At 45.5% G+C, this 23,277-nt stretch overlaps 1 protein-coding gene across 3 annotated transcripts in view; it reads left to right on the top strand.

Annotated features, from left to right (window-relative positions):
- TBC1D9B (TBC1 domain family member 9B) overlaps positions 1-23,277 on the top strand; it is a 44,438-nt gene that overhangs the window by 13,291 nt on the left and 7,870 nt on the right. For all 3 annotated transcript variants that reach the window (XM_083181476.1, XM_083181477.1, XM_083181478.1), the window contains exons 5-18: positions 1,871-2,129; positions 3,405-3,612; positions 5,155-5,379; positions 5,843-5,986; positions 8,940-9,090; positions 10,719-10,933; positions 11,985-12,102; positions 13,752-14,037; positions 14,512-14,641; positions 14,780-14,878; positions 16,019-16,087; positions 16,926-17,166; positions 20,064-20,129; positions 21,127-21,198. In XM_083181476.1, coding sequence (XP_083037602.1) covers positions 1,871-2,129; positions 3,405-3,612; positions 5,155-5,379; positions 5,843-5,986; positions 8,940-9,090; positions 10,719-10,933; positions 11,985-12,102; positions 13,752-14,037; positions 14,512-14,641; positions 14,780-14,878; positions 16,019-16,087; positions 16,926-17,166; positions 20,064-20,129; positions 21,127-21,198 — 2,283 coding nt within the window. The remainder of the gene's footprint in view (positions 1-1,870; positions 2,130-3,404; positions 3,613-5,154; positions 5,380-5,842; positions 5,987-8,939; positions 9,091-10,718; positions 10,934-11,984; positions 12,103-13,751; positions 14,038-14,511; positions 14,642-14,779; positions 14,879-16,018; positions 16,088-16,925; positions 17,167-20,063; positions 20,130-21,126; positions 21,199-23,277) is intronic.

Consider the following 23,277-nt stretch of genomic DNA (forward strand, 5'->3'; position numbering starts at 1 on the left):
TTCCAGACACAAAGTTACTTCCTTGTTTGCTTACTGAATCTGGCCCTTTGTCATTTACACTTCCCATATATTGTTGGCTCTTAGAACTTACAAACGGATTACTTTCTGTCTTGTGCATAATCACCCTTTTGTACTTATAGGTATTAGGAAGCTGCAATGAATTTTTAGGACCAGCTCAAGAAAAAAAAAAAGTGCTTTTTAAAAGTATATGATATATCTCTTGTATTTAGGGGTAAATCGGTAACAATCGGTGCCCGGCGTATTCGCTCCGGGGACTGATGTCTTGGCTCTGCGCATACCAATATATGCATGTTCAGGGCCGCTGGATGATTTTTGGCCCTTACTCTGCCATGCGATTGGATGTGATAGCGAGACATCTATTCGCACTGCGGTGGGGATGTACGCATGGCATTAAAGGGCTCCCTAAGCCTTACCGAATTAGGCCCTTAGTGCAATGTTAACCCTTTCAGCTCCAACGTCTAGTCAGGCTCAACAGCTCTAGCGCAGATCCAATGGTGCATTAACATCATTCAATGTAGACCATTTAAATAAAAAATATATATATTACAATTAATTTAAACCAGACTGCAAAAAAAAACATTTGCACGGCAAAGGGTTAATATTGACATGTAAAAGTGTCTGCTAAATAGACCTTTTCAGGGTTTTTTTTTGTCTAACTTAATCTTTTTAGTGAAGATCTACAACACATTATCGCGTGCTGATTTTACTGACTTTTGTAAGAAAACATATTGAATGACCATTTAATAAAGAAAGCGCCTGATTTTGCATGAAAGCTGTAAAATCACCATCTCTGAATTAGGCTTGTGCTTATTATATTTTCTGCCTATAAGACTATTGAAGGGAAGAACAGCGACTTATGTCAATATATCAAATTTTATGTATAATCCAATATTATGCAGTTCGGGTCTTTTATTAGATAAGATTTTATGTCCCCTGTATTGAAGGTCATTACTAATGGGTTACAGTACTGCAGGGCCGCCTTAACAGCAGTGAGGGCCCCTGGGCAAAGCAATGCACTGGGGCCCCTACCCGTTTTCCCCTCCTAGGGGTGGGGGGTACTATCAGCAGCAGCTTTGATGTGGCAGGGGGTGCTCTATCTTCCACTCAACATGTAGGACCTGGAGCAGTAACTTCTGCTAATTACTCCTTTACTGCACAGGTGGTGGGAGGGTGAACACTAACGTGTGGAAGGAGGCACTGAGCTGAATGAAGGGTTCCTTGTAAATTACTTCCAGGGAGGTAGGGGGTGTTTTATACGCAGGGGAGGGTTGGATAATGGAGTTGGCTTAATATTCGTCATTTTCCTGTGGAAGTGCAGCTTGTTTGACTGCAGATATCGCCATTATCTGGAAATAGTTTTCTTAGCCTTCAATAGTATAAAAACCTAGAGTCCCAACTTTCAGGAGGTGCTGGGGACTTGGGGATCAGAGATCAGGAGCCAGAGCAATCCATCGACAAAAATATAAAACTGTACACCAGACGTTTGGAGCTGGTGCCGGGACCGGCTGCTGGAAGGCTGTTATATCTGGTTCTGGGCATGATAGAGACAAGCCTCTCAGAAAAACTCTAGGTCACAGAGAATCTGAGAAATATGACTGGGAATTGCAATTAATAGGTCGGATGTGGACTGCTGCTTTGAAGTTGGATATCTCCCGTTCCCCAGGGCAGATTTTCAAAATTCTGGTATCTCTGGAAAAAGGAGATCCTCAGCTATCAGAATAGGGCCCTTATACACCTGGGGCCCCTGGGCAAGTACCCATTAAGCCCATTCGAAAAGACGGCCCTGTAGTACTGTATATTACAAATGAATCATATCACTCAATTTGTAGTGTATAACTTCTTCTTTCAGTGACCCTGATTATCCAGTGGCTGGATGTAACTCAGCTGGAAAAGAACGCCACCCTGCTCTTCCCAGAATGCATCAAAGTCAGCACCCGGGACAGCGAGTATTTTTTCTCCATGTTCCTTAACATCAGCGAGACCTTCAAACTGATGGAGCAACTGGCCAACATCGCCATGAGACAGCTCCTGGACAACGAGGGCTTCCTCGAGGACCGAAATTTGCCCAAACCTACACGCTCGCTCAAAAACATCTCTGCCCTGAAAAGGTGTGCGCTTTGTGCTAATGTTTGCCACCCTCGGGGGCAGGGTTTTACAGCTTTGTTTTGAGGTTTACGTACAGTCCGTTGCCTGCGGTTACTGATAAGTCCTACTAGTGCTACTTGGGTGTTAGTCACTCTTTATCTGAGAGAGGTCACTAAGTGGGCATTCAGTCCCGAACGATATTCCCAACAAGCGTAAATATCGGCCATCAGTATTTAATGCCGGGACTCGTCTATGCAGATTTTACTTTAAAAAGCCGAATCTAGATTGTGGAATGCGCGCCCGGTTACGACAATCGGCGGCAGTTTTTGCCGATCCATAGGCTTTCCGACAGTCGGAAACACAGACCTGACATTGAATAGGTCGAATGTAGATTCAACCTGTTCTTGTCTCTGCAGGCGATGATATTTCTGCCTGCAGGGATTGAATAGCCCCCTAAATACGCTCTTTGTGCCCCAATTTTAGGGGAGTATAATAACTGCCATCAGTAGGTTCTTGCTCTGCCACCCAGTACTGCTTACGTAATGTTACAGTGACGTTTTTGCAGGGTATTCTGAATCCACCAGACTTTGAATCAGGACTGCTGGGTAAGGAGAAAAGCCGTTATTTAATGTTTAAACTGTTTAATCTGCAGGTCAGCACTGGAATCTATAGGTCAGTGTTCATTACCCCATCGTTTACCGTGGGGTAAAATGCTGAGCAATTGATTAGCTCCGGGCATGAAATCTGGATATTTCACCCATGCCCCAAACCACTTTCCTAATTGAATAGTTCACTAAATGTAAAACAGGATTCTGGGGTAATTACGGAGAAGTGATAAAGTGCCTGGTACTTAATCACCGGCCAATCAGCTCCCTGTCTCCTCACTGACAATTTAATGTGTAGGAAGGGCCCACTCGATTTACTTAACTCAGTTCTGGTTGGGAGATTTACTGTCTGGCTTACTTAACTTTCCTGAGCTGGACCCTTAGGTTCTGGTGCCCCCACCAAGCCAGGTAGAGCACCAGATGATAGCGCCCAGATCCCAGACCAGGTCTGCTAGAGATGTTTTTAGTTTGGCTGTAGGATCCCTGAGATAATTAGGTGGGAAGTGTATAATCAGACTCCTTAGGATCCATCCACTGGTGGCAGAGGATCGGGGCAAATTGTATAGAACATGCACAGCAGGAGATGCAGGGTGAGGGAGACTTGGCCACAGATGAGAGGTCTCATTGTTACATCCTGTGTAATACATATCATACACCTTGGATCTCTCACCCGTATCGCATCTATCTCGTCAGAGACCTGGACGCCAGGGCAAAGAACGAGCAGTATCGGGCCACTTTCCGACTCCCCAGAGACGAGCGGCTGGATGGCCACACAGATTGCACCTTGTGGACACCATTCGCCAAGATGCATATCCCGGGCCAAATGTTTGTCTCTAATAACTACATCTGCTTCGCCAGCAAGGAAGAGGAGGCCTGTCACCTAATTATACCCCTCCGAGAAGTAAGTGTGGGCTGCTGACCTGGGTGTCAGGCTCCGGTGTCATCCAGGTAAAAGCTCACCTGTGCCTAGATAAATGCAGCTCACCTACATCTGTGCCCAGGGGACAATGAGCGAGGATGTTCCCTGGTAATGACGATGCCACATATAACTCCTATAGCCCAAAATAGTTCTGCTGCTAAAACTGGAACACCAGGTGCTCCAACGCCAGCAGAGGAAGAGCAGGGAGCGTATACACAGGGACTATATATCACTGCCTTCCGCTGCTTTTGTATTCATGTTATCAGTCACAGCTATTTTTACCTGTGTTTCCCAAGTACCTGGCAGACCTCTGCTGTGGATTATGCAGTGGTTCTACATTTATCCAGGGAGCAGTAATTAGCATTGGACTACTCAGCTTTATTGTGTTTGTAGCCATGGGCCTATTTCAGACCAGATCGCATGGCTACGAACTCGTAGGCCAGTGATTATTGATAGACTGCGCACGGCCCGTAGTACCCCCGCGCGAAGACATCCTGCAATAAAATCCTGCTACTTTTTTTTTATCGCTGGCCGTACGCAAGCTGATTAACAAGAAGCCGGCGTTTGGGGGGTGGTAACGGGACGTTTTGTGGGAGTGTCGGGGAAAACACGGTCGTCTTCAGGCATTTTAGGGGGAGGTGTGTGACGTCTGCTCCGGCCCCGATCAGCCTGTTTCTATCACAGCCAGGGAGTAAGTCCTGGGATACACTGTAAAAATAATTTGGTGGTGAGTGATTGCGAATGGATTTGCCGATCCAGTTAATTTCCGCAACCAGTGCTAAGGAATTCACAGGCTTGTACGGGGCGGGATTTCACTCTGGCGGGGCGTTGTAGGCTACACAAATTAGCTGCACAGCAATCAGGTCTGAATTAGGCACCATGTCCAAGCTGTACATCATATGAATATGGAATATAACCTTATTTAACCCCTTGAGTGGTGGGTTTTGCTGGGGCAGGACAAACCTACCAGGACAGGTTTGTCCTGCCCCAGCAAAACCCATCACAGAAAGCTGGAAGCCCCCCCTCACCTCCGCTCCGGCATTAGTACGCCGGAGCTTCCCTGCTGCCGCTCTCCCCCCTGCCTAAGCCAACTGTCACATTCAGCACTGCAGTGACGTCGGTGGCAGGCTCGGGGATGTCCGCGGCGGCTCGGGAGGACTCGGGTGCCTGAGCGCTCCCGAGTCCCCCCAAGCCACGCCGACCATACCCAAGCCTGCTGCCGACATCACTGTAAAACGAGTGACGGGCAGGTCAGGGCAGGGGAGCTCCGGCGCACCAATCACCAGAGCAAAGGTGACCGGGTGGGGGGGACTGGAGGGATTTGGGGGGGGGGGGGCTCCAGAAGTGCTGCGCCAGTGGTGCACACCTGGACACTACTGACGCACATCTATTCTATATTAGTGGTATACCCGGAAATTTCACTCAAGGGGTTAACTTTATTTACCTCCCTAATAATATTATATATACCAAGTATATATATTTTTAGAATGCCAATTTGTCTATCTCAATACCTCTGCACCACAGGTGACCATAGTGGAGAAGGCGGATAGTTCCAGCGTGCTGCCCAGCCCATTGTCCATCAGCACTAAAGGGAAAATGACTTTTCTATTCGCCAATCTGAAAGACCGAAACTTCCTGGTACAGCGCATCTCAGACTTCCTACAGAAGACGTCACTGCAGAAAGCTGACAACGGCGGCGGCCACCGAGATATTACCAGGAAAGGAAGTAGCGGATCTAACGTATATGAGGTGCACAGGAGTCTGCTACTCTCTCCAATTGTATACAGTCTCTATAAGAGCAATGCACACGTTACAGTTACCATGATACCCAACTTTTTTATTTTTTTCAAGTTTTATAGAATTTTTTTTTTCTTTCCCATTCTGCGTTTTATGTAATCTGTGGCGTATGAAGACAGCGGGCTGCTGTAACCTATAGCAAACAAATGGACTTATTATTTTAGTCCAGAAAATGACTTTCCCTCTGTGCGCCAGTTATATTACCTTCCTCCAATAAGTCTACTGAACGTTGAATGGGACTCGCAATATTGAAATTGTAAATTAGGGTTTGTAATTATTTTATTAAACAAATGTATAAGCACGCGGTGACCCGCTGCCGACATTGAGTTAAAAAGGGAGGAGGACGGGTGACTCAGATGCTTGGACATATTTAAATATTAAAAGGGGTTCTGTGTTTTGTTTTCCACTCCGGTAGACCACAAAGGTTCCGTCCAGTAATCCCACTGAGGATGGGCCCAACATCCATACGAAGCCGAGCAGCGGAGACGCACCCACCACTTCTCATGGGCTCCTGAAACTCTTCCCAAGAGAAGCTGCTGAAGACCTGGGTCCGAAATGGGTAATAGATATTTGTTCTATAATGAAAGAGTTCGGTCCCCCTTATTATTACTGTTATTATAGTTTATTTATATGGTGCCACATGGGTTTTGCAGAGTGGATTCTGGATCAGATGAGGTTTAATACAGTAAAGCGTAATGGAAAAAGGTAATGATTTATTGATGGGTGTGATACACCGCTCTAGTCTAGCACCTCTAATGCCAGTGGTGCCAACTCTTCCTTGCCATCACACAGGAAATAATTTTGGCACCTACAGATAAAAAAATAAAAAAAATGGACCCCTTTCCTCATATACACAATGGCCCTTATTCTGGTTCACTTGCAAAGGCATATTCCTTCTCAAATGGACAAAACCATGTGCACTGCAGGGGGGGCAGATGTCACATATGTAACATGTGCAGAGAGAATTAGATTTAATTGAGGCTTCAAAGTGAAATCTATATTGCAGTGTATAAATAAAGCAGCCAGTATTTACCCTGCACAGAAACAAAATAACTCACCCAAATCTAACTCTCTTTGCACAAGTTTCATCTGCCACACCAGCAGAGCACATGGTTCTGTCCATTTGAGAAGGAGATTGTCTTTGCGAGTGAACCAGAATAAGGGCCCATGTCAGAGCTACCATAATTGCTACCATAATTGTGGAATAGGTGCACCGTACATACAGACATTGGGCAGTATTCAATGAGGAAAATTTGCTGTGTTTTATGGAGAATTTCTGCTTTTTTCGCGTTGGACGGAGAATTTTGGTCTCAAAAACCGAACAACCCTATTCAACGTGCACGTTTCGCCATCTTTCTAAGTGATTTTCGCAGTGTCTCTCCGTGTAGCAATTTCAATTTTGCTACAATTTTCATGGAGAAGTGGAATGTGAACGTTTAAAATAAAAGTTTTTTGGTACTTGTTTCCTAGCACGGCCACACCAATTTACATCGGGGTGGTCGTGTCTGAAAAATCGCGTCGATCGCATCTCATGCGATTTGGTCGCATGCGATGCGATCGACGCGACCGACCCGATTTTTTGATTGAATGAAATGTAAATCGGGTCCCTGGGACCCGATTTTACATTGGATTCAATGTAAAATATTCCCAACCCCCCCCCAAATTTAACGGCGTAAACCTCACCCCACGATAGACGCCAACCCGAAGCGTGGCGAGCGCAGCGAGCCCGCGAGGGGCGGCGGTGCGCGTCCTCCGACCTTTTCATTCCCCTACTATCCACGTCGGCGTGGAGTTGAGAATAGAATAGTGTGGCGAGCACAGCGAGCCACCGAGCCCGAAGCGTGGTGAGCGCAGCGTATACCTGTGAAGTTATACGCGTCCCCTCGCGGGGCTCGCCACGCTTCGGGCTCGGGGGCTCGCTGCGCTCGCCACACTATTCTATTCTCAACTCCACGCCGACGTGGATAGTAGGGGAATGAAAAGGTCGGATTACGCGCACCGCCGCCCCTCGCGGGCTCGCTGCGCTCTCCACGCTTCGGGTTGGCGTCTATAGTGGGGTGACGACGGGGAATGTGAAATGGGTCATATTGGCCCATTTCACATTTTTCACATTTTTTCACAATTTCAATGTTAAAAAATATTTTAACATTGAAGCCTATGTAAAAATCGGGGGCATCGCGTCGGGACCAATGTTAATGGTCACGACCGACGCGATGCCCCCTTCGGGTTGGCGTCTATAGTGGGGTGACGACGGGGAATGTGAAATGGGTCATATTGGCCCATTTCACATTTTTCACATTTTTACACGATTTCAATGTTAAAATATTTTTTTAACATTGAAGCCTATGGAAAAATCGGGGGCATCGCGTCGGTCGCGTCGGGACCAATGTTAATGGTCCCGACCGACGCGATGCCCCCGATATTGTGCCTTTGCCGGCAAAATGGACCTGATTTCAAAGGAAATCGGGTCCATCGTGTGGATCGTGTACCTTAACTTAATGGTACATGATCCACAAGATTGTGGCCGTGCTAGGAAACAAGTACCAGTTTTTTTGTTTTAATTTTGGTGTCAAAAAATCAGGAATTTTATTCTGAGAAGGGGCATGCTATTTTTATTCATGTGCTTATAGCACATGAATATATATTTAATTAAAAAAAAAAAATATATATATATATTTTTTTTATACACATAACAGCCAGCAGGGGGCCGAGAGCCGCTCATTAGATATTCATATATTCACTGGACCCGATCATTACATATGCACGATCGGGAGCAGTGACTATACCCGGTCCCCTGCTGGCTCTGGGGGGTGGCAGCTTGTGCTGCCTGGGTCTCGGGGAGCCCTCCTCCCCTCCACATATGTTCTGGGGCAGGCAGGGAGACTTCAATCTCCCTGCCTGCCACCGTCCCACGGCTACCTGCTGCGGACGCTCATCCGCTGCAGGGGTTAAGATTCCCCGTGAGGGGCAACAAGCCCCTGCGACATTGAATACTGGGAGAGCGAGTGGCAGCCAGCCCTCCGGATTACAGCGAGTGTGCAGCGAATCCTAATAGGATTCGCTGCACACCGCGATTTTTTTCATCGAATACTGCCCATTGCCGGCATAGCTAGTATGGTCCGCAATTGAATTGAACCCTTTGTTTTGTTATGCAATAAGCTTATAGGCCAATATATATGTGGAATTAGTACATAGGAGGTTATTCAGACCTGATCACAAAGCATGAGTTTTAGCAAATGGACAACACCATGTAGCATTGCAGGTGGGGCAGATGTAACATGTGCATAGCTAGATTTAAATGAGGTGTTTTCAAACTAAAATCTAAATTGCAGTGTAAAAATTAAGCTGCCAGTATTTGCCCTGCACAGACACAAATTACGCCCCCCAAATCTAACTCTCTCTGCACATGTTACATCTGCCCTACCTGCAGTGCAGCATGGTTTTGTCCATTTGCTAAAAAATGTTCCCTGCGATCAGCTCTAAATAAGCCCCATCACCTTTTTCTTCTCTAGGCCAAGGAGAAAATGAAGGAGGAATCTTGGAACATACATTTTTTTGAGTATGGTCGCGGGATGTGTATGTACCGAACTTCAAAGACTCGGGAACTTGTTCTAAAAGGAATTCCGGAGAATTTACGGGGAGAGCTGTGGCTCTTGTTCTCAGGTAAGCCAGATGCCTCCACTATCTGTATCTGTAGGAAGCCTCATAGCTTTGTGTGTTCAGTTTATCTCACCAGAAGGGATTGCCAGAAACTCAAAGTTCCATTCAGGGAACCCCATTGGGTTCTCTCGAGAACCTCTGAGTGCATAATTTTGGATGATCAATAGTGTTCCTTCTGGGAACTGGGCGTGGCGGTGGCAGAAACAAAGGGGCGGGCTGGCCCGCCGTCGTCAACAAAAGGGGCAGACCTGGGGAGCGACATTACCAAAGGGGGCGGGCCGGCCTGCCGACATCACCAAAGGGGGCGGGCCAGGCCCCAACTGCCAAGGAAGAGCTGGGCTTTAACATGGGCTCTGAGATTCCAGGTGCGCATCGGCAGCAGGCTGTTCTAGCAGGGCGCTGCTAGAGGGGCACGGCGCATTTTGCCCTTTAAAAACTGGGCAGGGTGCGGCACCTCACTAAAACAGCCTAGCGGGAAAACTAATCAAGAAGGGGGGATAATGGACAAAGCTGCAGTCCTTGGGTTGAAGATAGAAGTGTAAATGATGAGGATGACCGCAATATAAAGCAAACGTGCTAAACCTTTTACAGCTCCCTATAAGGTGTAGAGTTTGCTCCTGGTGGCTTTATGGAGGCTACACATAGGTGCGGTCTCTCAGCCTCAGTTGTGTTGACCTTTAGACAAACTGCTGAGTGTGATAGAAGTGCCGCATAAAAAGGTTTTGAAACAAGACAAACATTTGCCAATGCTCTGCGTTACCCATTTACATGGTAACGGCTATGTGGCAATATAATAATATCAAAACCTTTTCACTTTCTGCCCACGTCAGTCCACCCCAATATTCCCAACAATAGCATATGTGCCAAGCAGTTACACGTTCTCACCTCCCAGATGCAGAGTCACACCCAAATAGGCCTTTTATAGCCTTAATTGGAAGCTCCCATGATAGCAATAGGCTATATAAAAATGTGCTCTGGTTCTGTAAGCTGACAATAGTGCACTGCCCCCTGTCACTTGTAGCCGGTATTGCAGCAGATCACTTTTATTCTTTTTAATGCTCTGCAGAAAACCTAAATGGTAAAGTACAGGCAGCTAGCAATGGGATACCACCTTCTGAAACATTATTTGTGATTGTTACAAACAGAAGAGATAGATATAGCCCCAGCCACTGGAGCAGTACACAGATTTAACGCACTGGATTAAGTAATTACTAGAGCAGGGATGGGGAACCTTTGGCACTCCAGCTGTTGTTGAACTGCACATCCCAGCATACCCTGCAACAGTTTTAGCATGGCCAAATAGCAAAACTGTAACAGGGCATGCTGGGATGTTTAGGTCAACAACAGCTGGAAGGCCAAAGGTTCCCCATCCCTGTACTAGAGGATCATTTGTATCTAAGGAAAACTCAGAGACTGCAGAAGGATTAAAGTAAATAAGATCCCAGTTCAGTATAGCTAGGAGTTCCCCTTCAGCATGCTTGGGGCACACTTAACCCATTACTGTCTACCGCCATGGAGAGAATCATGAAAATGAAATGAACAGATAATAATTTTCCCATTTCTCAATCTGTCCACTAATTATTATTATTAGCATTATTTCTTATATTAAAGAAAGGGCTTTGCTTCTTTAGGAGCATCAAACGAGATGGCGACACACCCCGGCTACTACACTGACCTTGTGGAGAAGTCCATGGGAAAATGCAACCTTGCGACAGACGAGATAGAACGCGACCTCCACCGCTCCATGCCGGAACACCCTGCTTTCCAGAACGAGCTGGGCATAGCGGCCCTGCGCCGCGTACTTACGGCATATGCTTTCCGGAACCCCAACATTGGATACTGCCAGGTAGCATTGTAGTATCCACTCCCATCTTCTGCCCCATAGCATGTCCACTATGTGATCAGTTGTATGTACTTACACCTCTCACTTCTCTCCAGCTGTCACTTCCAGGACAACATTACCCGATATTTGGGGGGGTAGGTTTATTAAGCTCGGTGAAGTGATAAAAAAGTGTCTGGTTTTTATCACCGGCCAATCGGCTTCTACCTTGCATTTTTTAAACCAAGCCTGTAATTTCACAGTTAGGAGCTGATTGGCCGGTGATAAAAACCAGACACTTTATCACTTCACGAGCTTAATAAATCTGCGCCGTTGGGTGACATTTAACGAGATGCGAAAAAGTGATTTTTGTGGGTTTTTTCCACCCAAAACGGCTGAAATCGCACTTTTTCCCAAATTTGCATATTTAATGAGCTGTAAAAACCGCAGATTTTGCCAGAAAATAGCACATTCTGAAAGTGCGATTTTTAGTGACGCCGGAACTCGCACCCAGATGTTTTCCCATAATCAAGTATACAAATCGCATATTTAATGAGATGCGAAAACGGGAAAATGTTACTAAAATTCGCCACATACGCAGACCAGGTTCTGACAGGCGAATTTGCATGGTCCTGTCTTAAAAAAATGTGTAAATGTTAATTTTTTTTTTTAAATGGTGTGAGGTCCCCCCTCCAGAGCATAACCAGCCCCGGCTCATTGAGCCGGACCTGGTTTCAAAATATGGGGGAGCCCCAGATTTTTTGTTCCCCGTATTTTTGGAACCAGATCCGGCTCAATGAGCCCGGGGCTGGTTTTGCTCAGGAGGGGGGGACCTCGCGCCATTATTATTTTTTTAACACAAATCGGACATTATCACACTTTTTTTTAGCCGGAATACGCACCTCATTAAATATGCGAATTTGCAGCAAAAAATGCGATTTTAAAAAAGTGCGATAATGGGCAAAATTAAAAATGACTAAAAATCGCATCCTATTAAATGTCACCCTTAGTACTGCGTGCTCACAACTGTATTTTCAGGTACAGTTCTCCAAACATGACAGTTGTTTCCTTTGTGTAGGCCATGAATATAGTGACGTCTGTACTCCTGCTGTACTGCAATGAGGAGGAAGCCTTCTGGCTGCTGGTCTCGCTGTGTGAGCGGATGCTGCCGGATTATTATAACACGCGGGTAGTGGGTAAGTCACCAGTCACCAAGCTCTGGGCATGCACAGTGTCCTGTCCTCTTATATGACTGTGTTATGCTGAGTATTGGTCATCTACGCTGCTATTAAGCTGAGGCTACGAAGCTCGTTACAGGAGATCCCCCAACGAAACAATGTTGGGGCGCATTTAACTGGTGCAAAGGCAAAAAAACCCATCTCTAACTCATTGAAACCAAGGGGCCGATTCAGGATCACTCGTTGCGATCGGAATTCGGCGCCCAGCCCCAATGGTTGGGGTTTTTGCATGCGGAAAAAAGAACAAAGGAAAATGCAGGCGCACTGGAAGCACTAAGAACCAATCAAAATAATTCTCATACGCTCTAAAGTTTGACATGGAGTGAAATTGAGGTTCTTAGCCCAATTTTTGGCCAATAATGTAGGTCCACCTAGCGTGTCATGGTGACCTGATCATGCGGGTTCCGAACATCCTTAGTACTGACATATTATATACGTTTATCTAGGTGTTACCTATCATAGGGGTCAATTTGTGAAGATGGAAGTTCTAATTTATTTAGCACCTCCTAGAAGATGATCGAATCTGATTGGTTGCTATGGGCAACATCTCATCTTCAATAGATCACAAATGCCATACATTGACAGATAATTGGTCTCATGGGGAATATAGCCACTGTCTGATGTGAGCATAATTCTCCCATCTGTGGAGCATGCAGGGAGTTTTCTCATGCCTGGCCAAGTATCCATGAGTATTTTGGTACAGGTAATGCGTGTATAATTTATTTGGGTACTTGTTTCCTAGAACGGCGCCCTCTCAGCCCCGGGCCATCGCATCTGCCGCAAAATCGCATGCGATTTTATAGGGTGTGTGATGCCATGACATTAGGTATTCAATAATATGATTGTATGTCCCAAAAATAGGTTTAACGCACCCCCCCCCCCCCCCACACACACACACACACACACACTATCCACACCACCCCAAAGCGTGGTGAGCGGCGGCGGAACTTGTTCCTCCAACTTTTTCATTACCCCACTATCCACGTTGGTGAGGAGTTGATTTTATATAGTGTGGCGAGCGCAGTGAGCCACCGAGCCCAGAAGCGTGGCGAGCGGGTGCGGAATACATGTGAAGTAATCTGCGGGCGCTCGCCACGCTTCAGTCTCGTTCACTATATAAGATCAACTCCATGCCGGCGTGGATAGTAGGGTAATGAAAAATTCAGAGGACGCGTTCCGCCGCCCCTGGCGGGGCTTGCCACGCTTCGAGGTGACGTGGATAGTGGGGGGGGGAGGGGGTGCGTTAAATCTATTTTTGGGACATACAATCATATTATTGTATTCCTAATGTCATGGCATCGCACACCCTATAAAATCTCATGCGCTCGCATGCGATTTTGCGGGACATGCAATACGATGCAATATAGTGGTGCACAATGAATAAAAAAATACATGAAAAAATCGCATCGCATGCCGCTATAATGGCCCATGCGATGCGATTTCCCTGCGGTGCCGTACATAGAAAATCTGGGCGCCGTGCTAGGAAACAAGTACCTTTATTTGTGTTGTTAAAAAAAACACATGAAAAACTGCTTTCATAATAAACACTATTTACAAAATGTCCTTAGTTACTAGTAATCTTATAACTTGTCTCTTGGGTGTCTCAGGAGCTCTGGTGGACCAGGGTGTGTTTGAGGATCTGACCCGTGAGTACCTAGCCGAGCTGTCTGAGAAGATGCAGGAACTGGGCGTCATCTCCACCATCTCCCTCTCCTGGTTCCTCACCCTGTTCCTCAGTGTCATGCCCTTTGAGAGTGCGGTGGTGGTGGTAGACTGCTTTTTCTATGAGGGCATCAAGCTGATTCTTCAGTTGTCCTTGGCTGTCCTAGAGGCCAACATGGAAAGCCTGCTAAACTCCAGTGATGAAGGGGAAGCCATGACTATACTTGGAAGGTACGGATTACAATGTAATGTACTATGTTTATTTACATCGTAATGGATATGGTTATGGAATTCAATATTATTACCACAACGTTCCGGAGTCCATAACGCATAGCATTCCTTAATATGTCTGTGGTTCTATGCTTTGAAGTTTTACAGTTGGTATGTTAATGTCCATTTAAATACTTCAAATGCATGGGGTCCTGATTCTGAGTGCACGCAATGCAGCTGCAACTGAGATGTGCTGTCTAGGAAATATATATTGGGAAATGTGCTGGGCATTGGCCAGTCAGATCCATGAACATGGTTTGTTTTATGGATGTATTGCTGAACTTGTTGCAAATCCAGATGCTAAATTGCTCACATTGGAAGCCGAACTCATACTGAAGGCCTGGTTCATTTTGGCTCACAAGCAGGGTAACGCCGCCCCCCTTTGCATTAGTGTATGAGTAAACAATCATTACATGCACTTCTCTATTCTTGTAGATACCTGGACAATGTAGTGAACAAGCAGAGTGTGTCACCCCCAATCCCGCATTTGCACGCCCTTCTCACTAGCGGCGACGAACCTCCAGTGGAAGTTGATATTTTTGACCTCATCAAGGCGTCATATGAGGTAATGTTCAACAAATAACATCACATTTACAGTCCGTCTTTTGTCATTGTTGTTCCGCATTCCCCTGTTGGCCGTATACAGTGGGTGCAGGCGTTATTTCCTCTGTGACACCTTTGATGTCCCATCTTCTCATACTAGAAGTTCAGCAGCCTGAGAGCGGATGAAATTGAGCAGATGCGGTTTAAGCAGAGGCTCAAGGTGATACAGTCCTTGGAGGATTCAGCCAAGAGGAGCGTGGTAAGTGAGAATGGGCGTAGCTGGCTGAAAATAGCCTGAAACGGTGGGGAAAAAAAAAAAGGTTTCCAGTGAAAAAATCAATCAGAGCTATATGTAAGGGCTGTAGAGAACATGGGGGGGGGGTGTCTCCAGTGGAGGGACCACAGCTACATTACTATTATTTATAAAGGTTATTTATTAATAAAAAAAAAATAAAGTTTTCTGGTGTAATGTTTAACAGTTGTATCACATTGCCATTGTCATTGTTTGGTAAATACCCGCTTTTGTGGCCTCGGACAGGCAATAGGTGTTTTTAGCCGTTTAAGTGGATAGCATGTTTCCTCCATTGTTTCACCCTTCCCTTAGATCGGGGACAACAATTCTTCCGCCATACTATTGTATGCTGGAAGGGGGGCTTATCAATTTTTTTTTTTTTCATAAATCTGGATTAGCGGTTGGCATTTGTAGTAACCAGCAGCGGATGGCATTCATCTACGCACAAGATCTACTGTTCTATGCTATATATTGCTATGCCCATTGGGAATGGAATGGAGGCATGTCACAGCTGACAGGGATCGCCAGAGACGGGAGGTTCCTCTCCCCAATCCCGTTAATCCATCTCATGATATTGATTCAACTTCATAAATGGTGAAACAGGAAGAGCTTATAGTAGCACAACGTGTTGATAGAATACATCTCTCCCCCTTTGTCACCATGCAACAGCAGAGGGTTTACTCTATGGTTTTCAAACTTCCGGCATTTGTGTTCCTAATGATACAAAAAATATGGGGAAGACTTTCTAAATTATACTATGTCTCCTTCTATTCATACTTAACTACCCTCCCGGAATGGCCGGTAGAGTCAAGAAAAATGGGGCACCCCGGAATGGTTCGAAAGACTCCCCAATTTAATTGGGCCCCTGCAACCCCTCCCACTGCCGGTCAAATACCGGCATTCGTGAATCTTTAGGGAAGGGGCGGGGCTAAAATGATGCAAATCTAGTCATTTAGTACCACCCCCTCCCCGAAGAGCCACAAATCATTTATAGGAATGGAGGCGGGGCTTAAATAGACAAGTTCCCCGACCCCGAGTCCAGGCTTCTCCTGGAAAGAAGACACTTAAGGTTGGCAGCTATGCTTATATTGTATTCTTTCCTATTAGGTTAGATCCATCTCTACCGATCTCGGCTTCTCCATGGAGGAGCTGGAAGATTTGTACGTCCTGTTCAAGGTCAGTGTTTCATGTGTGATCATTCTTGCTTGACGCTGTTCATTCATGTGATTATGCTTTCTGCGCCATACCTGTGGTAGGAAACAGGAGAGCCATGGCCTCGTATAGATCTCGCAGGCAGCTCTTTGGTTCGTTGGCAAATCTGGTACGGATGTGTCGCACTACAGCCTTGTGCTTTTGGTTGCTTGCTGAAGCAGGATTCCGATGAAATCGTATTGCGGCATGCCGCAAGTGTTCACATGGGAGCCCCTGGTCCCATTGATGTCAATGGTAGCTAGGCGCATGCTGGCTCCCATGGCCATACACACGCAGATTTATCTTCAGATCTGGCTGGTTGGAACAAAAACATGGTTATGGATGAGAGCAAATGACAGTTGACCATTTGCTTGGAATTGCCGGAAAACTGCCAAAAACTGTCATTCATCCATAACCATGTTTTTATTGCAACCAGCCAGATCTGAAGATAAATCTTACTAGTGTATGGGCACCTTTATAGGTCTGTGCATAGTAGGAGCAAGTGATCACACTCATCCTGCGATGCCGCACTGTCATTGCTGCAATGTCTATTCATCGCAGCAAGGATATAAAGAGACGCATCTGTATATGTAACAGGATGGTAATTATATTGTAGATGATTCTACTTCTGATTTATTTAGCACTTTCTAGAAGATAATAGATAGAATCTGGTTGCTATGGGAAACATCCCATCTTCAACAGAACTCCCATCTTAGTAAATTTACCCCACACAATCATTTTTAAATGTCTCTCTCCCATATATAATCAGTAGATGAGTAGCAACATGACTGGTGTATTGATGTGTTTATTCGCCCCCGCTCAGGCTCAGCATTTAATGTGCTGTTACTGGGGAGGGGGCCGCTCGTCCAGCAACCGCCATGACCCCAGCCTGCCGTATCTGGAACAATACCGCATTGACATGGAGCAGTTCCAGGAGCTGTTTGTCCAGCTTACGCCATGGTTATTCGGCCAGCACACCCCCATCCTAGCCGCCCGCATTTTCCGCCTGCTGGACAGTAACAAGGACTCGCTAATAAACTTTAAGGAGTTTGTAACTGGGCTCGGTGAGTATAGGAAGTTTTCTGTTACCATCAGTTTGTGATTGTATCTACAGCATGTACTAATGTTTATGAGGTGATGACATTATTATTATTATCGTTTATTTATATGGCGCCACAAATGTTCTGTAGCACCTGACAATACGTAGATGAGCGAAAAACAAGAAAATAAGGAATTACAGTACATTTAGTACAAGTACATGGTAAATAAAGACAGTTGCAGCAGGGGACAGGATGCTGTAGTGACTATCAGGGTGACAGAGATCTGTTCTAAGAAAAGCGCATGAGGAGAGCGGGCCCTGCTTGTTGCGAGCTTACATTCTAAAGGATCCGTTCTTTGGGAGTTGTTTTGTGTCCGTGTCCCCCCCAGCTCTCACTTGGCTGGCAAACCTTCACACACAAAGTAGATAGGGTCGCACTTTAAAGGTTAATCTGTGGGTTTGTTTGCCCGCAGTTATGTGGAATGCAGGATATCCCCAGCGCTGTGGATGTTTGACTGTGCCGGGGATATCCTGTTTTCCAGACTTCTAAGCATTGTTATAACTACGATCTTGTCCCCCAAGCAGTTAGGGCAGGACCATTCCCTCCTGTCAGAATCTGCAGCCAACCACCAGTCCACTTGTTCCACAGAACTTGTATGGCTCATCTTGGCATGACATCTTTTCAACCTATGCTACCGTGACGGTAGCTGCCTTTCCACCATGACCGCTCAGTACATCAGCTTCCTTTTGATTAATATAGTAATAACATATTTTAAGTCCATATTTCCACCGCACTTTTGTTTCTGCTTGATTTATTAATGTTCAAGAACTATCAAAAAGAATAGGAAGAGGGTCCTGGAGCGCGATCGTGGTTCAAAAGTGATAAAGTGGAGAGTGATAAACATCCAACCAATCAGCCCCTGCGTACCATGCCACAGACTGTGTTTGAAAAATGTCAGACAGGAGCTGATTGGCTGGCTGTTTATCACTCTCCATTTTATCACTTTTGAAGCTTAGTGCATCCGGCCCAGTGTGTTTAGTTACTAGTTAGTGTGAAAGAATACACTAATAATAACCAGAACTAGTATTATGAATTCTGTTGTTCTAATCAAGTTGAATTGAATGAATTTCAGCTGTGCTTGCACTGCTGTGACCCAGACAGTAGTAATTGTCATGTGCTGTGCACACAGGGTCAGTGATAAGTACCACTAATCACATACACACTTTTATAAGATGGTACAGGACAGTTATTAATAGCAGGTCCACGTCACCTGGGCCTTAAATGTAATGGGACTGTTGTAATTCTACCTCCATTTATAGCATCAAGCTTCAAAATGAGCTCCTAACTGCCATGTTACTGGCTGGGTTTGTAAAATGTCAGGTACAGATGTAGCCCCTCTCGTTCAGTCCCGGCGCCCGCCAGAACCTCCCCTCTGGCGAACACCCAGGCGGAGAGGGACTCCATTAAAACTGGGACGCGCGTGCGGCTCACGCAGACGGTCTTCAACAGCGGCGCAGTGCATCCCTGCCCGGGGGAGGCGGCGGGGACCCGGGGAAAGCTCCGTTGCCAAGGGGCACGCGAGCAACTCGTGCGCGTGCAACCCCTGGCGGGAGCTGGTGATAATTTCGCCAGCTCCTGCCAGGATGACAGGGGCTCCATCTGTAGGAGCTAATTGGCTGGTTGTTTATCGCTTGATACATCTGGCCCAATGTCTTGCAAGATTCTGATTGTGGTCGGCAGACAAAATATATTGACAAACCTTGGTCAAAATGTTGACACAAGCAATAGGTCGGCATGAAAAAGGTGGACATGAGTTTTTCACATTTATTTTCCCAAAAAAGGTATTTTTTCATACTTTACTATCCAAGTGGACATTGAGTTAGATTATAATCCAACTCTATGGCGAGTGAACGTGGTACAGTTATACGGTGTTCATGTCAACATAGTCACCAAGAAAAGTGAAAAAATCAAGGTCAAAGGTATGTCACTATGGTCACAAAGGCAACACAGAAGCGGAACTCAAAGGTTGGTTTCTCCAGAACTTCTCCTGTCCGTCAAACAACCTGTTCCATTGTGACATGCCTGAAGTTGTGCAACATTATCATTCATCTGTCACCTAGCCCAGTGGTGCCCAAACTGTGTGCGGTGGCACCCTGGAGTGCCATGAGACCCTTGCAGGAGTGCCTCAGGTTGGTGGTTCAGGTGTCTGCATCCTCCAGTCACAAAATATATGGACAAACAGAAGCGAATGCTGTCCCTCACCACACAATTAACTCGAAGTGGTAATATAGTCATGATTGTACAAGTGTGTACACACCATAAGTTGTAATATAGTCATGATTGTACAAGTGTGTACACACCATAAGTTGTAATATAGTCATGATTGTACAAGTGTGTACACACCATAAGTTGTAATATAGTCATGATTGTACAAGTGTGTACACACCATAAGTTGTAATATAGTCATGATTGTACAAGTGTGTACACACCATAAGTTGTAATATAGTCATGATTGTACAAGTGTGTACACACCATAAGTTGTAATATAGTCATGATTGTACAAGTGTGTACACACCATAAGGATGACACATAAACACAATTCACTTAATTTCATATTTTTTTCTAAATTTCTCAATAAGAAACTTTTTTCGCCAAGGGGTGCCGTGAAACAATTCTGATACTCTAGGGTGCAGTACTGTAATTCTAAAAAGTTTGGGAAACACTGACCTACAGTAATCTTCCTGATGTTGTGTCCGCTGGTGAGAACCACATTCTGCACCACCACCTGCTCATTGTATAAGGTTCCCTTTTGTTTATACTAGTGAATGGTTTGTGTACTGTACAGATAGTGTTAGTATGTAGCACATGTCTTCAAGTGTTCTGATGTGGGAAACTAACATTATACCCTCTTCCTATATCAGGTGGAATGTATCACGGTGATATGACAGAGAAGCTGAAGTTTCTATACAAACTGCACCTCCCTCCTGGTGAGTAGGCGATGTTTAATGGCAATAAGCCAGTTACACTAGTAGAAATCTTAAACTACACATACACTATACAATTATCTGGCAAACCATCTGTCCAATCTGGTTGATAAAAATCTGGTAATTTACGAGAGCAAATGACGATTGGCTATTTGCCCCCAAATATGGACTAAAAATTGACAGAACATCTGTTCCGGCTAATTAACTCACTTATCTGAACAATCATTTTTGTCTATGTTGCAGTCCTTAAGGGGCCCATACACGGTGCGTTTTTTGTGTGCGATGTGCGCTCCCACGCACATCCCATAGCACAGCTCAAAAAGTATGCGCTGCACATACTCTTTGAACTGGATCGCATCGTAAGCAAATCGCATGGGATGCGATGCGATCTAGTTCAAAGCGCATACAATTATTGTTCCGTGTATGGACACCTGGTTTATTGTCATTTGCTCCAATATCTTTACATGGGGGTTCTCAAACTCGGTCCGCAGGACCCCACACAGTATGCTTTTTCCAGGTCACCCGGCAGGTGCATTCATTACTCACTGACACATTTTAAAAGATCCACAGGTGGAGCTAATTATTTCACTTGTGATTCTGTGAGAAGACCGGCACTGTGTGGGGCCCTGAGGACCGAGTTTAAGAACTTGTGCTTTACCAGATTTTTGTTCCAACCCACCAGATTAAACTGATGGTTTGCCAGATAATTGTAGTGTGTGCCCAGATTTATGTATATACTAGATATCAGCCCGTTGTGTGTGCGCTCAAACCGAGCAACACTTGTATTGCTCTGTCTGCCTCCATCTAGTGGCCTCCGGCTACTCGCACAACACATGTATTCCCCCCATTCAGGTGAGGAGCAGTGTTATCCCTTTATTTATGTAGGAGATGTGTGTGGTAGGAGGACAGGGGCTGGTGCAGTGTCAGATGCACTCACTGTATAGAGCTTGCCTTCTGTCTCCCCATATTAGTCTGAGTTGCTGACTTTGTCTCTCTATAGCGCTCAGCCCCGAGGAAACAGAATCTGCCCTAGAAGCCACAAGTTTCTTCACTGAGGACGTCACTCCAGAGAGTAAGTTACCTGTGCAGTGATCTTCTGAGGGGGCTTAGAAGGGATGGAAAGTTCAATGACACCTTTAGTCTTGCGTCTAAAGGGACTGTAAACTTTTTTTTACCATTACATTACAAACCGGCATGTATGGGCAAATCTATAAAAGTATATACTGTGTGTGTGTGTGTGTGTGTATATGTATGTATATATGTATATATATATATATATATATGTATATATATATATATATATATATATATACACACACACACACACACACACACAGTGCCTTACAAAAGTATTCACTTGCCTTGGCATTTTTCGTGTTTCGTTACAGTACCTCACAATCTGGAATTAAAATGGATTGTTTGGAGGTTTTTATCATTTCTTTCACAGATTTGAAGAAGTTGCTTTTTTATTGTGAAGTAATGAACAAATAGGACAAAGTGTGTACACACTTGTACAATGTGCATGAGATTTTGACTATATAGTCAAAATCTCATCTGGATCTCATGCAGATCGCACAGGTTTTAACCCTTGCGATCCCGATGCGATCCAGATGCGTGCTCCTGTATCGCAGCCAGAAAGTCTTGGCTGCATGGACTATATAGTGCAGATCTGCACTATATAGTCTAAGTTGTATGCAGATAGTCTAAATTGTATATATTGTATGCAGATAGTCTAAATTGTAATATAGGATTGTACAAGTGTGTACACACCATAACAGAACACTTCAGCGTGTATTAACTTTTCACCCCCCTTAAGTCGGTACTTTGTAAAGCCACCAGAAATTACAGCTGCAAGTCGCTTTGGATAAGTCTCTATGAACTCGCCACATCTTGCCACTGGGATTTTTGCCCATTCCTCAAGCAAAACTGCTCCAGCTCCTTCATGTTGGATGGTGAACAGCAATCTTCAAGTCTGACCATAGATTCTCAATCGGATTGAGATCTGCGCTGTGGCTATGCCATTCCAACACATTTCAATGTTTCAGTCTGGAGTGTTGCTTTAGCAGTGTGCTTCGGGTCATTGTCCTGCTGGAAGGTGAACCTCCGTCCCAGTCTGAACTCACAGGCCAAGTTTTGCTTTAGAATATATGTATTTAACACCACCCATATTTCCCTTGAGGTGAATCAGTTTCTCAGTCGCTGCTACTGACAAACATCCCCACAGCATGATGCTGCCACCACCATGTTTGACTGTGCGGATGGTGTTCTTGGGGTGATGGGATGTGTTGAGTTTGCACCAGACATAGCATTTTCCTTGGTGGCTCAGAAAGTTAAATTGTAGTCCCAGGTGACCAGAGCAGCTTCCTCCATACATGTGAGGAGTAGCCCACGTGCCTTTTGTCAAACTCAAAATACACTAATTAACGGCTTTTTCTGGCCACTCCTCCATAAAGCTTAATGGAGTGTACGTCTTATTGTGGTCCCATGCGCAGATGCAGCAGTCTCTGCTGTGGAACTCTGCAGATCCTTCAGGGTTACCTTTGGTCTTAATGCTCTCCTTGCCTGGTCTGTGAGTTTTGGTAGGCGATGTTGTGTAGGTAGGCGGTGTTGTGTTTGGTAGGCGGTGTTGTGTTTGGTAGGCGGTGTTGTGTTTGGTAGGCAGTGTAGGTAGGCGGTGTTGTGTTTGGTAGGCGGTGTTGTGTTTGGTAGGCAGTGTAGGTAGGCGGTGTTGTGTTTGGTAGGCGGTGTTGTGTTTGGTAGGCAGTGTAGGTAGGCGGTGTTGTGTTTGGTAGGCAGTGTTGTGTTTGGTCGGCAGTGTAGGTAGGCGGTGTTGTGTTTGGTAGGCGGTGTTGTGTTTGGTAGGCAGTGTAGGTAGGCGGTGTTGTGTTTGGTAGGCGGTGTTGTGTTTGGTAGGCAGTGTAGGTAGGCGGTGTTGTGTTTGGTAGGCAGTGTTGTGTTTGGTAGGCAGTGTAGGTAGGCGGTGTTGTGTTTGGTAGGCAGTGTAGGTAGGCGGTGTTGTGTTTGGTAGGCGGTGTTGTGTTTGGTAGGCAGTGTAGGTAGGCGGTGTTGTGTTTGGTAGGCAGTGTTGTGTTTGGTCGGCAGTGTAGGTAGGCGGTGTTGTGTTTGGTAGGCAGTGTAGGTAGGCGGTGTT

The sequence above is a fragment of the Crinia signifera genome, chromosome 4 (genome assembly GCF_055691185.1).
Source record: "Crinia signifera chromosome 4, ASM5569118v1, whole genome shotgun sequence".
Taxonomy (NCBI): domain Eukaryota; kingdom Metazoa; phylum Chordata; class Amphibia; order Anura; family Myobatrachidae; genus Crinia; species Crinia signifera.